The 16,911-nt window shown below is 39.7% G+C and overlaps 1 protein-coding gene across 1 annotated transcript in view; it reads right to left on the reverse strand.

Moving 5' to 3' along the window:
• Positions 1–1,144: 1,144 nt before the first annotated feature.
• Positions 1,145–16,911, reverse strand: part of cubn (cubilin (intrinsic factor-cobalamin receptor)) — a 292,612-nt gene continuing 276,845 nt past the window's right edge. Inside the window, exons 49-53 of the mRNA XM_043690378.1 lie at positions 16,128–16,272; positions 12,536–12,717; positions 7,936–8,101; positions 5,959–6,194; positions 1,145–2,226 (exon numbers count right to left, since the gene is read on the reverse strand). Of these exons, the coding sequence (XP_043546313.1) occupies positions 2,119–2,226; positions 5,959–6,194; positions 7,936–8,101; positions 12,536–12,717; positions 16,128–16,272 (837 nt within the window). The 3' untranslated portion in view covers positions 1,145–2,118. The remainder of the gene's footprint in view (positions 2,227–5,958; positions 6,195–7,935; positions 8,102–12,535; positions 12,718–16,127; positions 16,273–16,911) is intronic.

Raw genomic sequence — 16,911 nt, forward strand, 5'->3', positions numbered from 1 at the left:
GAAAGGTGTATGCGAGAATTGAATACTGTTGTAGTTCCTTCATGTATGTTTCTTTCAACCACTTTCTAGGTCCATGGTGCTGTATGGCTTTAGGCTGCTGCTGGCCAATTCATCAATGAAGTTTCAATGAGTTTCCAATCTGCCTTACTGTCCACATCAATATTGGGAGCTGGGTGCTTGAGGAAAACATGATCACATCACAACTGACAGAGCAAGATAGACTGATCGACTGAATTATAATCAGTAAAGGCATTGAGGGTTATGGAGAAATCGGAGGAAAGTGGAATTGAGGGTTACAAGATCAGCCATGATCTGCTCCTTTGCCTTATGGTCTTAGTAAAGACATATCCTGGTGAATAGTTGACTTGTAACAAAGTAACAGAAAAAGGTTGATTAAGGAAATATAATGGATGTTCTCTAGGGCTATGGGATAAACCATTTCAGACTGAGATGAAGAGAAATTTCTTCATCCAGAGGCTGGTAAACCTGTGGAACTCGCTACCAATGAATGCAGCCGAGGCCAAAACTTTGTGTGATTTCAAGAAGGAATTGGATATAACATTTGAGGCTAAAGGGATCAAAGGATATGTGGAAAAGGAGGAACAGGCTATTGAGTTAAATGATTAGCTATGATCATAATGAATGGTGGACCATGCTCGAAGAGCCAAATAGTCTACTCCTGCTCCTTTTTTTTTTGTGGGTGGCAAGCCAGTGCTCACTCAAAGAGGGGCTACCATCTTGGGTCCTGGTTCAGGAAACAGTGGCACATGCTCACCTTACTGCACCCACAACCCCCTGAGGTGAAAATCACAAATATGTGAGGGTTTCTTCAGAAAACTTACAAATGCAAAGGCAGGAAATGGCCTGACTCTCAGTTTCTGAGATAATGATAAAAAATTGGCCTTTATACTCAGTAGTGATAGAACCAGATATTAGATTTTTCCATCTTAACTGGAAGAGTTTATTTTTTAAAATTTCTATGCAGTTTCTTTTGTTTTTTTACAAATGTATGGCTAGGTTTTGGTATGAAAAATAATTATGTTATTGGTTCAAGAAAGATGATCCTTTCATTTATTAACCATTGTTGATGTCTCTTTTGTTGAACTGAATTCAATTAAAAGAATGAACTGTCAATCACACCTAGTTTTAGATAATTGTATTTATTAAAAAGATTATATTTCCAGACAAATAACACATCAGCATGAAAGCAAAATTCATTACATTTTAACATTCTTTATATGGATTTTGGATAATGAAACAAGGCTTTGCTATGATTTTTCTCTCATTCATACAATATGATCAAGTTGTATTTTTTTAATTAAGTGAGGGTTCAGACAGTGAGATCCTCATCCCTGCATCCCTGAATAAAGTCTTTTTCTCTATTCCCCTCTCATCAAGTTATCAATTACTTTAAATCAATTGCTGCTGTTTAATGACCTTTCAGCTGAGGAGAATTTCCTTCCTATTTACATTAGCAAGATTTCTCCTACTTTTACACTCCTCAGTTGTATCTCCATTCAGCTTCCTCTGCTCAAAAGAAAACAACTCTACCACATTCAATGTTTCCACGTGGTTAAAGTTTGCTATGACTGACAACATACTTGTGAATATCATTTGTACCCTCTCTAGTGCAATCTCTTCCTTCCTACCATGCAGTTACCAGAGATATTTAATTCCATTATAACTCTGCTATCTGTGCCACACACTCTCCCCTCTTAACAAGTTATCTTCTGGTTGATAATTTGCAACACTCATTTTCCCTTATTCATATTAGTCTCATTTTTCTGACCTCCATATTTAACTTTCAGTAACTCTATCTGCTTCTGTCGTATTCTCATACTGACTTCCTCTTTGTTATGACAGCAACTTCTCCTTCTGTTATTTAGAATAATGTTTAAAAATTGTCAAATCTATCAAAATGCCCTGGTATTTCTACAAATAAATGCTTCTATTGAGAAAGATGTATTAGCTAATTTGGTAAATAACTGGTGCATTTCACCTTGGCCATTACAAAAGTCATGCTGTACCACATAACTGGTTTAAACAAACATTCAAAATGAATTAAAGCAATAGCACACTAATCCATATTGTAGCTATTAATTTACTCTTCTCATCAAGTTAACTGGTCCATTGTAATCTGAATCCAGATGGTATAACTGCATATTCAGCATGGAATTTCACAAATACACGGTAAGATGCAGAAGTGAAAGGAGCAATGTTACTTTCCTGTAAGCAGATAAAGTATAAGATAACGTGAGTATAAATGTACAATGTATTCATTACAGATTAAATAACAGATAAAGAACAATTAATAAAGTATATTCTCCCCAATCAAACCAATGCATTACTCATTGAGTTTCTATTGAAAATTCTACCAAACTAATTTATTCACCTCTAAAAGACTTTTTGAAGATTCTATCTGTCCAAAGATAATCAAGCATTTTCTCTTAGTTGTGAACAGTTTTTAAAGATTGTTCATTTACACTCTAACAATATGGGTGGCACGGTGGCTCAGTGGTTAGCACTGCTGCCTCACAGCACCAGGGTCCCAGGTGCGATTCCAGCCTTGGGCGACTGTCTGTGTGGAGCTTGCACATTCTCCCCGTGTCTGCATGGGTTTCCTCCCACAGTCCAAAGATGTGCAGGTCAGGTGAATTGGCCATGCTAAATTGCCTATAGTGTGAGGTACGTTAGTCAGAGGGGAAATGGGTGTGGGTGGGTTACTCTTTGGAGGGTCAGTGTAGACTTGTTGGGCTTAAGGGACTGTTTTCATGCTGTAGGGAATCTAACCTAATATATAAATGTGTGTGTGTGTGTATATATATATGTATATAAAATTGGTATAAAATTTAGCCAATGTTCAAAGTGATGCTACAGTAGCTTTGATTGCCTTTGTAAACTGAAGTTGCATATTACATGGATTTACTTTAATCCAGTTGCCAAATAATTTATAAAAAGATGGTTTCTGTAATTAGTCACTGAGAGCTTAATCTCACCATAATTGGGCAAAGTGTCATTTTCATTGCATTTCATGGAGGGTTTTTCTATACAAGGCTTGGGGTTTTTTCTCAGGCTATCGTCTCAAACATTTCTCATTAACAATCTCTTGCGAGACCTACAAGACTGACCGTGGCACACTTGTCAGATTGACTGCCCTGTGTGGATCATGCCCAAGTGCTGGTCCTACTATAGGAGGCTGCTCTTGACTTAGTTTGCCAGGAAGCTACTTGAAGGGTGTTTCCCTAACCTTCACTGAAGATACTCTCCTTAGACTGTGAGATATAACTCCACCAGTTTTCACCAGTTTCCTCATTTCCCCTCCCCCCACCTTGTCTCAGTCAAATCCATCGAATTCAGCACCGCCTTCCTAACCTGCAATCTTCTTCCTGACCTCTCCGCCCCCACCCCAGTCTGACCTATCACCCTCACCTTGACCTCTTTCCACCTATCACATTTCCGACGCCACTCCCCCAAGTCCCTCCTCCCTACCTTTTATCTTAGCCTGCTAGACAAACTTTCCTCATTCCTGAAGAACAACTTATGCCCGAAACGTCGATTCTCCTGTTGCCTGGATGCTGCCTGACCTGCTGCGCTTTTCCAGCAACACATTTTCAGCTCTATCTCTCCACGCTTCAGGCTCACTGCCTTTATTCCTGATGAAGGGCTTTTGTCCGAAACGTCGATTCTCCTGTTCCCTGGATGCTGCCTGACCTGCTGCGCTTTTCCAGCAACACATTTTCAGTTCTGATCTCCAGCATCTGCAGACCTCACTTTCTCCTCAAAGATATAACTCTTTGCTGACAGCACATGCAGTATGATCCTGTGTACATGATTGGTACATGTTGCAGGTGTGTGATTGACATAGCAATGTGTCATTAACAACATGTCCATCCACTTGACTGATGAGTGCTGACCAGCCTGACAGACTGTTTCTGTGCTGAACTGCAAGCTCAAGACAGAAGTACTGTGAGACTTTAGAATGTGGTGTAGTGGTGGGGTGGGGGTGGGGGGAGGAGGGATAATGGTGGTGAAGCACGAAAAGGCAAGGCAAGGATGCTGCGAGAATCAGATAGCTAACGTTCTAAAAGAGCAAATGAGCATCTCTGAGCTGCAGCTTGGTCAAATCATAAGGTAAGTGCCTGTCCTTGCACAAAAAATGTACTCATGGAAGCATTCCAAAGATAATTGCTGGTTCACTCCAAAATGCTATGTGTCAGTGTAATGGAGCTGTACCATGAGGATTTGAAGAGGCTGTTATGAGTCAGATGCTAATGTCTGTGGATGAGTATTGTATCTGGTCACTGCCCATGGAGCATCCCCTGAGAAACTGGTGCCTAACATCCAAAATGGAGCTCCGGAAGAGCGGGAGGTGAGTTGGAATCTCCAGGTTCCTGCTCTAACCTTCATGTTTGGAATTGTAGCATTTAATTTCTATCCAGTGGGTGGTAGAATAGGAGAGTGTGTAATAATGAAGTGAAAGTGAGGAATAATGAGTGTGATGATAAGTGATTAGCCTCTCACTGCTCACTAATGAAAATCTTGGATTGACATATGGAACTTATTTGGAAATTGCAACTTCTTGCTTCTGACATCAAGAAAGGCCTCACTTGACTTCGCACATAATTTTGTCAATTTGTTCAGCAAAATCCATTTCTTCCAGGGCCGGAGAAGATTTCACCATATGTTACAACATCACAGACTGGAATTTAATATGGACACATTAGCCAGGGTGATTAAAAAAAAGTCTCATTGTATTATTTAACTGAGTCCATCTACTGGATGAATGCAGCAGTAGATGCCAATGCTTGTGAAATTTAATTGGCCCCAGATTTTGCAGCCCTTGGTAAATTAATGGAGCCCACCATTTACCCATGACTACAGACATGTTGTAGGTTTTTGCATTGAGTTCGACAGTGTTTAAAGATTCATTCAATGCTGTGCCCACTACAATGGATCTATGTGCTCACAGTTGGCAACTGTTTAATCACTTAAACGAAGCATTGGAAGAATTCCTACTGAGGGATTCAGTGCCTGAACTATGAAGTGTAAGCTGGAACATGTTCAGTGAAAAGTCTTTACAGAAAGCAGAAGAAATAATTGGAAAGAAAGATATGATTGCAAGTAACAGTGTAGACAGAAAGAAATAAAGTCAAGAAAAATATTTAGACATTTAAAAATCCACAATATTTACATTTTTTAGTTCCAGTGAAGTTATTTGACAGTAATTAAGACCTCTACCAGATTAATAGAAAATCACTAGGATTTGAATAAACAAGCACCCCAAACCTGTTTTGGCTTGTTTAATAGATATCTAGTTGGTAAGAAAAAGAATTGTTGACTCTTGCAAAAAATGTGACAGAAAATGAACCAATTTACCAACAAACACTTTTTCTATATATTGTTGTCCAAGGTGGTCTTATAGTTTTGCTGCCTAATTCATCATACAGACTCAAGTAATTTTTGATAGTCACCTGGGTGATTTATATTAAAGTCTGTGAAGTTTATTGTTAATACTCAGGCCACAACTATCAACTCAGTCAATATTGTTGCTGTAGGTGGCACATGTTAGGGATGTATTTGTATGATGATTCTCTCAGTGAGAAACAGGAGAAGCAAAGATTCTGCATGTTCAGTGGAACATGGGCAGCAACTTCCTCATTTCCACTGGATGCATGGATAGTTATCAAAAGTTGATCTCCAACCTGCTCCATAATAAAGAGGAAGACTGATGGGCTCTCCACTATTTTAACTGCAGGATCTGAGTCCATAACTCCCTGAAATAATTAATCCTGTTAAGCACAATGACTAGCTCCTAAAATGTTGCTTTCAAAACACAAAACATTTTCAATCAATAGACTTTTTATTTCTTAAGTTCATGTTTTCCTTCGATTGACACATAAAAATAATTGAAAACATGGCAGAAAATGAGCTTAGAAACAAGTACTTTTTTCTACATACCATTCCACAGTATGGGCCAATTGGTGGTGAGTTGGTATCTGGTCCATCATACAGCATCAAGTAGTTCTTCATACAATCACCAGGGTCATCAATATTAAGGGAGATGAAGTTTATTGTTAGTACATGTCCAATTGGTGCCACAACTATCCATTCACAGTCGGTATTGTTACTGTAGGTGGCTGGGTAGTTAGGACTGTAAAAAGATCCACTGGAGCCAAACAGTGTTCCACCACAGTCTGTGCAGGAGAAAGAAACCACGTGTAATAAGTCAACTGTTTAGAAATTATATTTTGATAAAATCTTCGCTATATTCAATATCCCCAACATACGAGTTTTTTTTTTGTGCAATGAATAATTAAAATTTAGTCAGTTGATTCATTTATAACACATGACAGATAGTGAAGAAGGCGTTTGGCATGCTTTCGTTTATTGATCAGAGTATTGAGTACAGGAGTTGGGAGGTCATGTTGTGGCTGTACAGGACGTTAGTTAGGCCGCTGTTGGAATATTGCATGAAATTCTGGCCTATCGGAAAAATATTGTGAAACTTGAAAGGGTTAAGAAAAGATTTACAAGGATGTTGCCAGGGTTGAGGATTTGAGCTATAGGGAGAGGCTGAACAAGCTGGGGCTATTTTCCCTGTAGCGTCGGAGGCTGAGGGATGACCTTATAGAGGTTTACAAAATTATGAGGGGCATGGATAGGGTAAATAGGCAAAGTCTTTCCCCTGGGGTCGGGGAGTCCAGAATCAGAGGGCATAGGTTTAGGGTGAGAGGGGAAAGATATAAAAGAGACCTAAGGGGCAATGTTTTCATGCAGAGGGTGGTACGTGTATGGAATGAACTGCCAGAGGAAGTGGTAGAGGCTGGTACAATTGCAATATTTAAAAGGCATTTGGAGGGGTATATGAATAGGAAGGGTTTGGAGGGATATGGGTCGGGTGCTGGCAGGTGGGATTAAATTGGGTTGGGATATCTGATCGACGTGGACGGGTTGGACAGAAGGGTCTGTTTCCGTGCTGTACATTTCTATGACTCTATGACAGAAATGTACTATGACTTCATATTCACTGATTGCATATTGTTACAGGGGTAACACCATTAAGCAGTTCTCTGGTTAAGAAATGAATGTAAATATTCTTGGTACTGAGTTTGAAAGCAATTTAGAGGAAATCCATCAGAAAGACTCTGCACCAGGAGCCAATCTTCTAGTCTGGTGTGATTTCCCTATCACAGTTGTACAGCAATTCTCCCTGTTGGAGCAACCAAGAGGAAGTTGGGCATTTTAGCGAGCAGTAACTTTGAGTGTACAGACCAGTTAGAAATGTCATTTAGAAACTTGAAGTACATAGAATTTGATAAGTAATGGGTGTGAGGTTTTCATGTGTACAGTTCTAATGGGAAGTAGTAAGTTTTAAAATTTGCATAAGGCTGCTATAAGCTGTAACTTGCATGTTGGACAATTTCACATGTTTTAAAGATGTTGAGGTACAATTTCCACTTTTGCTGCAAATTGAGAAATTGTGTGTAAAGTGCATTTTAAAATTAGTCCTCCAAAGAGGCACTCTGATATCCAAATAAATGCACAAATTCAGATCTGTCCTGATGAGGTGCACACATGGGTTTCACATTCCAAGGATATCAAAATCTCACTGCTGGGTAGGTAGCTTGTGATTAAGACGGCCAGCTGATGTTGTAAAATGTGTAAAAATGCTGCTTATTCCCATTCCTGCACCTGCAAGGACGCAAGTGCTGTTTTTGGTGACAATACTTACAAAGTTCAGTTGCTTTCAGAACTTTTTCCATGATAAAATGTGGTGAAAATCTGGACTTCAATGTTTGAAATGGAGTGACTTCTGTATGACATTGTAAAATGAATGATTGTTTTGGCAAAATGACTGTTTTTTGGAGTTTTAGAGGAACGTTAGTGCACCCTGCATACTAAATAATAAAATAAGTTATTATTTTTTCACATTACCATTTGGAGACGATGTCCAAGTGATTTCAAAACCATTGTGACTTGTCACGACGTCAGTTTTAAAATGTAAAGTAAGTGTGTGGAAATTTGGGAAAATGGGATTCGGCAGTTTTTTACCACACAACGTGGCAAGCAGTTGCCCATTACCATCTGTACCATTTTTTATCTGAAACAGATAAAGAAAATTACAGTTCAATCTTGTTCTGCATTTCAATGTCAGTATGAAGTCAGAAACATCACTCAAACATCATCCTCCTTGAGATCCTGGGGGAGACATTTATATTGAGATTTAAAGCCAAATGGTTTAAATGCCCTGCTTAATATTCAATAAAAAGAGAAAACAAATTCCGGATTTATTCAACAGGTCTGGTGGTATCGTGGAGAGATAAACACAGTTCGCATGCGAGAAAATGCAAAAATCATCAAAAGAGAAAGGAAACAACTGTGAGTGGAGGTTCAATTTGAATTTGTTGCAACCAATGTTGACTCCAGTGTAAGGTGAAGAATTTAAATGACAAGGGAGCACTAGCTCCAGCCTATCCTTGTGAACTGAATGGAAGTCTCTGCAAAGTGATCACCCAAAGACCTTGGATTGCCAACGTTCCTCTTCATTCTTTACCAGACACAGACATCAATAGCCAGATCAGCATTTGTTGTCCATCTCCACATCGTTTTAACTAAGTCGTGTCCTAGGCCATTACATATAGCAGTTAAATGTTAACCATATTACAGTGAGTTTGGAATCATGTTTAAACAAAATCAGGTAAGGGTGGCTGATCTCCTCTTGTAGACATCTTTAATGCAGGGATAAATATTAACACCACCACTTTTCTGCATGTATATTAATGATCTAGACTTGGTTATGCAGGGCACAATTTTAAAATTTGCAGGTGATGTAAAATCTGGAAATACAATAAATTTTGAGGAGGGTGTTGAAAGATTTAAAAGGATATAGACAGGTTTGTGGAAGAGGTAGACATGTGGCAGATGAAATTTAATGCAGAGAAGTGTGAAGTGATAAACTTTGGGAGGAAGAATGAGGACAGCCAATGTAGAATAAAGGTACTACGTGTATTCTGAAGGGAGTGCAGGAGCAGGGGTAGTTGGGCATATATCCGACAAATCACTGAAGGTGGCAGGGTAGCTTGAGAAACCAATTCAAAGTTTAATGGGATCTTGGGCATTGTAAAATAATGCATTGTATACAAAAGCATGATGAAACTTTATGAAAACACTAGTTCATTTTTAACTTGGAATATTGTGTTAAATTCTGTCGGCACTGGAACAGGTGTAGAAAAGATTTACAGGAATGTTTCCAAGGGTGAGGGACTTGAGTTATGGGGATAGATTGGAGAATCTGGGGCTATTCTTCTGAGAGAAGAGAAAGCCTAGAGACTTGATAAAGTTATTCTAAACCATGAGAAACTTGGACAGTATATATGAAGAGAACAGTTTCCCTTGAAGGAACAGTCAAAGACACAAGGATACTGATTTAAGGTAAATAGCAACAGGACCAAATGTTTCAAAATAAAAACCTCTCATTAAGCATGGAATGTAAAGCGATTGTAATAAGGTCAGCCAGGTGGACCCATAGAAAATGAGTTCCCTGATTGGGGCTGTTAATCTGGTCTAATTAGGGAATCCTTGCTGACAGATAAGAATAGGAGTGTCAGACATCCTGTTCACTCTGAGAGCTGGCTCTAAAGGAGCTGGATCTGTGTTAATGACTCTCCACATGTAAATAAAGGGTGCCTTGGTGATGGGATACTGGCCTTTGTGGAGTTACTTCAGAATGCATTACTTGAGAATATGTTGTAGGCAGATTCAATTGTGACTTTAAAAAAATGAGATAATCGTCTGAAGAAGAAAGAAATTGCAGAAGTGTTGGGAAGAAGCAGGTGAGTGTCTTGCTCAGAGAGCAGGTATATATAACACGGGCCAAATGGCCTCCTCCTGTTTTGTAACAATTCTGTGATTCTATGAAAATGAACTTCTTTAACTTGTTTCAGACTACTTGGATATTTAGCACACTTATATTTACAAAAAGTATTTGATTGAGTCTCACTCAAAATGTTAACACAAACTTTAAGACATTTAGACAGGTACATGAATAGGAAAGGTTTAGAAGGATAAGGGCCACATGGAGGCAAATGGGATTAGTTCAGTTCAGAAAACCTGGTCAGCATGGGCGAGTTGGACGAAAGAGTGTTATATGCTTCTGTGTTATATGACTGCATGACCCATGGAATTGGGCGTAATATATTAGTGTGTGTGGTGAATTGGTTAATGGACAAGAAATAAAAAATCGATATACAAAGAGTCATTATTTCAAACAAGATCAGGAAACCTATCCCTACTAGCCCAGTCACTATTTACCTCACAACTAACATTTCAGCAGTCATATTATCTGGTTGCTCCCACATTGCTGCATATGGGAAATGTGTAGCCCCAGAGACAGCCAAGTGACAATAACACTAGGTCATCGCCTACTCGGAAGGATTCTGGGAGCATAACTATTGTAATTCATGATGCAGTATTTAAGGCTATTCATGTACACTGACTTTACAACTTTGATGGACAAGAAAGAAAGACTTGGCTCTTGTCATGACCACACGATGTCCCAAAGCAATTTACAACCAATACATGTAATGTCTCATAATTTTTGTAATGAAATTAAGGGCAGCACGGTGGCTCAGTGGTTAGCACTGCAATCTCACAGCACCAGGTTCTGGGGTTCAATTCCTGCCTCGGGTGACTGTCTGTGTGGAGTTTGCATATTTTCCCCATGTCTGTGTGGGTTTCCTCTCACAGTCCAAAGAAGTGCAGGTCAGGTGAATTGGCCATGCTAAATTGCCCATAGTGTTAGGTGCAGTAATCTGGATAAGTTACTCTTCAAAGGCTTGCTGTGGACTTGTTGGGTCAACTGTCCTGTTTCCGCACTGTAGAATACCTAATCTTGAAAAAGATAAAGTAAAAGGCAATTTGTACACCAGGTAGCCTCAGGTTGTACCCTTTACGTGTGTTCACCTATCCCTACCTCAACACCCTGCTCCTCTCACCATCCAGAACCTGCCCCCACACCCTACCTTTATCTGCAGCTCCCCTTACCCCCACCCAGAGTCGTGAAGAAGGGTTACATCCAAAACTTTGACTTCTCTATCTCCCGATGCTGCCTCGCTTACTGTGCTCTTCCAGCCTCCTGCTTGTCTACCTTGGATACCAGATTCTCAAAGAAGGTATCATGCTGACCAAGTGAACTGTAGCCCATGAAGATGATTCTACTATAGTATTCTTAGACAGGTGGTTGTAAAACTATGGCTCCATGGCTAGGTAAGGTCAGTACTCTGACATCCTTTCTTTTCATTTCATATCTTTTTCCTAAGAAATATTAAGCTGACATAACACTAAGTGAAACCCTTTTGAGGATTTTTTTCTTGTCAATTATTTATTTATTTTTTCCAAAACCCACTTATGAAGAGTTACGGATTTTTCTTCTCATGATTTATGGTATCTTGTAATTAGCAGAGGGTTCTTTCTGAAAATGGAATTCTGAAGGAGATCATAATTGCAGTGAGGGGGCAATGGAATTGTCCATGACCTGAATTTGTGGCTAATAATTAATTAACTATAGGTGGTGTAATGGACAGTGAAGAAGATTATCTCAAGAGTGTAACAGGACCTTGATCAGGTAGACCAATGAGCCAAGGAATGGAGTTTAATTTAGATGGAGTTTAATTTAGAAATGACATGCTGCATTTTTGAAAGGCAAACCAGGGCAGGACTTATACACTTAATGGTAGGGTCCAGTGGAATGTTGCCTGGGAATGTAGGAGTTGGGATGTCATGTTGCGGCTGTGCAGGACATTTGTGAGGACACATCTGGATTACTGTGTACAGTCCTGGTTGTCCTTCTATGGGAAAGATGTTGTTAAACTTGAGGGCGCAGAAAGACTTACACAAATGTTGCCAGGAATGGAGGGTTTGAGCTATATGGAGAAGGCTGATCAGGCTGGAGCTTTTTTCCCTGGGGCAACAGAGCGGAGGGGTCATCTTTATGGAGGTTTACAAAATCATGGGGGGGCATGGATAGGGTGAATGACCAAGGTCTTTTTCTGAGGGTGGGGTGGTTCAAAACTAGAGGGCATAGGTTTAAGATGAGAGGGGAAAGATTTAAAAAGAACCTGAGTGGTAACATTTTCACACAGAGGGAAGTGTGTGTATGGGACAAGCTGTCAGAAGAAGTGGTGGAGATGGGTACAATTACAACATTTAAAAGGATGGGCATGCGAATAGGAAGGATTTAGAGGAATACAGTCAAATGTTGCAAATGGGACTGGGTCAGATTAAGATGTCTGGTTGGCACTGATGTTTAGGACCTGAGCATCTGTTTCCATGCTGTATGACTCTATGATTCTATTACAAATTATTACAGTTCAAAAAGAGGCCATTTGGCACTGGGCATCATGTCTGCACCAGGTCTCAAAATGAGGATTTTAATATAGGTTTTTTTCTGCCTTTTCTCCAGAACCCTGCACACTAATCCTCTTCAAATAACAGGACTTCCTTTAGTGCTGTGATAATTAACAGGTAGCTATCTCACCTCTAAATAGTCAGCGTTGCAACCAGGGTAGGCTTCAATGTCGAAGGCATGAAAGAAGAGGGAAATCTTGTGGCTTTCTGGGGCTCGCAGAATGATTGTACAATCGAGATGATGTGGATAGATATTGGGCCAGCCAGGACTCTTCAGATAACCATATGACTGGTTGTATTGTCTGCTACAACCTGGAAAGAGTTTTCATGATGTGAATGTCTCATTAAATTTACAGAATCAGTTATCAGTTAAAATTAATACAAAGTTTAACTTTACTTTATGGGCTTAAATATAAAGTGCTAAGACTAGACATAAATACCACAAAATTTAACGGGACCTTGCTGAATTGAAATATAATTAATTTCATAAACAGTAATTTAATTGTAGTGTGATTCTAGCATTGATTTAATATTCATTTTGCCTTTTCCTAAGTTTTCATCTTCCGAGCACCATACATTCATTACCTGTTTGTTCTGTCAGATGTTATTACAAACTGCTGGAGGAGGTGGAACTTAAATCAGGGCCTCCCAGCTCAGAGGCATGGGCACTACCACTGTGCCACAAACAATTTCTGCACATGTTCTGTACACAAACCTTCTTGTCATCACACAGCTGATGACATCAGTACAAAAGGGTCCCAAGTCATCAATGTGCAAGTCATCTGCAACATATGACAGCTTAGGAAGTATATAATGTTGCTATCTTCGAGAACTCTCATGTTCGTGCGTCTTTTCAAGGGCCAGGTGCTTTACAAGGATCATTACTAGGAGACTGGAGCTATCATCAGTGTCCATGGCTGATGATTCGAATAAGCAATCCATTTACAGAGCTGGAGAGTAGACAAATTAGCTGATTCTTCAGATAGAGCAGACAATTCACCTCCTGTAGGTGAGATTCTGATGCTTGCTTTGAAGTGGGGGATTCTTGAAATACTCTCCAGACAGACTGCATGGTATTTTTCTAGCATGCTGCATTTCTGCACAGATGAACATGGCAAAGAGTTAGAACTTGGTGACTCCTGAAGATCTGGGAGAACGGCAGTAATCTTTTGAGGAGGAACATGAGGATATTGAGTAGGAAAATATCACCTTCAGTATAGTAGAGTGCTGCAGCACTAAGTGCAAATAAACAAGAGAGGACTTAACTGAAATCCACTTCCAGTACATAAGAGTGATGATCACTCATTGATTGTAAATCTCTTGCTGCTCAAAGGGCAAACACTTACCACCCGTTCTCAAAAGCAAGTGCATTTTCTTTGTTTATTTTTCTACATTTTTACTATGGCTAAATAAAAGTGAATATTTCCAACTGTTTAAAGGCTTTCCAGTATGCCACAATTCCACTTTGAACAATGAGAAGATGTTGGGCTGCACTAGGCACTAGGGGAGAACATAGCACCCTCTTAGACATGATTCCAATAAAGGATGACACGAAGGACATGAAACCTGTATAATCTGGTTCTTACATAGCAAAGGATTTATGAATGTGCAATTATTCATTGTGCAATTAAGTTGTACTACCTTTATGCCCCGAGAAGTGTTTGTTTTTGGTTGACTTTCCCATTACATGAACACTGAAGCACTGGGTACACATCTGGACTTTTAACATTGGCACTAGCATCGGCACCAGGTATCCCAGGAGATCCCAGCAGTGGTGAGCACTTCTGCCCCTGTTGAACGGGTGGCAGTGGTTAGCATTGCTGCCTCACAGCACAGGCACCTGGGTTCGATTCCAGCCTTGGATGACTGTCTGTGTAGAGTTTGCACATTCTCCCTGTGTCTGCGTGGGTTTCCTCCGGGTACTCTGATTTCCTCCCACAAACCAAAGATGTGCAGGTTAGGTGAATTGACCATGCTAAATTGCCCATAGTGTTCAAGGACCTGCAGTTGAGGTGCATTAGTCAGGGGAAATGTAGAGTGATAGGGTAGGGGAATGGGTCTGGGTGGGCTACTCTTCTGAAGGTCGGTGTGGGCCAAAGGGCCTGTTTCCACACTGTAGGGATTCTATGATGAGGATGAGCAGGTTGCCACAGAAATGTGGTGTCGGGGTAAACAGGCAATTTTCAGAAAATTTTGAAAAATCTCACTAGGGCACATGGAGAGAAACCCTCTATGAAACTCACTAAGACTGACAGCTGGCCAATGTTTGGGCAATTCAGTTTGATGCTGTTGCAGAATCCACCGATACAGCAAAGGCAGCACTGAGTCTTTGATTAAGGAAAATCAATCAATGTTACATTTCCAACCAGAAGAGGGAGCTGATAGTCAAAGTCAACATCCTGAGTTGAGACAGTTTGCGACATGAAAGCAGACGTAAGTTAATGGAGATGGAAGTAGAAATCCAGAAAGCAAAAGAAAATAGACAGAAAAATAATTTGAATGCTTGTAGGAAGAAAGAAGAAATAATTTCCTCTTTTCAATACTTTTTGTTAAATGATGATATTTTCATCAACATATAGTGATGTTGAGGATTGTTTTTAGAATACAAATTATAAGCTGTCTGTCTACCTTTTCACCTGTCCTCATTTTTAAGGATTGAACCACACACTTTCCATCAGATTGATCCACACTTAATGCAGATGATTTGCAATTGCATCTTTCAGCTGAATAACCAAAAAGCTCTCTCATTTCCACTTGCTATCAGCTCTATCAGAAGGATATAATCAGACATACTTTCCATGGCAAACATACAGCGAGAGATGTACAGACAGAAACAGACCCTTCAGTCCAACTCGTCTATGCTGACCAGATCTCCCAACCCAATCTCGTCCCATTTGCCAGCACTTGGCACATAGCGCTCTAAACCCTTCCTATTCATATACCCATCCAGATGCCTTTTAAATATTGCAATTGTACCAGCCTCCACCACTTCCTCTGGCAGCTCATTCCATACAGACACCACCCTCTGCATGAAAACATTGCCCCTTAGGTCTCTTTTATATCTTTCCCCTCTCACCCTAAACCTATGCCATCTACTCCTGGACTCCCTCACCCCAAGGAAAACACTTAGGCTATTTATCCTACTATGCCCCTCATGATTTTATAAACCTCGTGAAGGTCACCCCTCAGCCTCCAGTGTTCCAGGGAAAACAGCCCCAGCCTATCCAGCCTCTCCTTATAGATCAAATCCTCCAACCCTGGCAACACCCTTGTAAAGTCTTTTCTGAACTCTTTCAAGTTTCATAACATTCTTCCGATATCCTAATGTATCCTTCAAGTATCCTAATGTAGAACTCAAACTCGAAGCTTCTGACCCAGAGGTAGGTATGTTACCACTTTGCCAGAAGAATTTCTACTTTGGTTATATTGGTCATTCATGGTTTGGCTATGAAACAATATTAAATTCAACCTGTTAACTCTTCAGGCATTGTTGATGTCCATTTAGACATGTTTATTTTGGGAAATTATGCATATGTAGCATTTTGCAGGTCAGTGTGTGAATAGTTCTTTTTTTTAAAAAAGTTGGACAGGACCATAGTGTCTGTTACAGCTATCTCTCTGTTCCCCTTTCTTTGGGGAGGTGTAAATAAAGTAAATGGCTGTCTGCAGTTAGGCATATGTCTGTAATGCAATAACTATAGGGAAAGGGGTCAAGAACTTACCTGCAACTTTGTGCATTAACTGGAATTTGTTTCCACTCTGGTATGCCTTTGAAACAAAATCAATCTTAATGGTGCGTCCATATGAATAGAAATCTGGGAATGTTGGATTGGAACCACATAACCGATAAATTTGCCCAAAATCATTCTAAAATGAGAAAAATGAATAATTTTAAACTTAAATGTAAGAGACTAAATCTGTGAAATATTGCCTAATAGTTTGCTGAAGATGAGCTACAGTTCCTTCTAATGTTTATAATGTTTGTCTTGAGAAAGATTGCAGCTATCTCTCAGGTGATATTATTAAAGTTTCATGAAATCTATACACTGTGTTTCATCCAGTTCTTCAGCACTGCTATGTTCTGAAAAAGAGTCATAACAAATTTGAAATTTTAACCTAATTTCTCTCTCCACAAACGCTGCCATACCTTCTGAGTTTCTCCAGCACTTTTCATGTTTGGCTTTCAGGTTAGTTGTTAATGAGAGGTCCAGCTGCCTCATCAGATAGGTTGGAAAAGATACTATGACACTGTTTGAGAAAAATTAGAACTTCTCCTGGCCAACTTTCAGTCCTCAACACCACAGGGAAAACTTACTGGTCATTCATGTCAACTGTTATGAGAGGGATCTTGCTGTGCGCAAATCAGTTTCTGTATTTTCCTACATAAAAACAATGATCGTATTCCAAAATGTATTTAACTAATTATTATACACTGTAGATATCCCTTGAACATGAACAGCATTATATGAATTTATCTTTTTTATTTCATTTCTTTTTCCTTCTATG

The sequence above is a fragment of the Chiloscyllium plagiosum genome, chromosome 5 (genome assembly GCF_004010195.1).
Source record: "Chiloscyllium plagiosum isolate BGI_BamShark_2017 chromosome 5, ASM401019v2, whole genome shotgun sequence".
NCBI lineage: Eukaryota > Metazoa > Chordata > Chondrichthyes > Orectolobiformes > Hemiscylliidae > Chiloscyllium > Chiloscyllium plagiosum.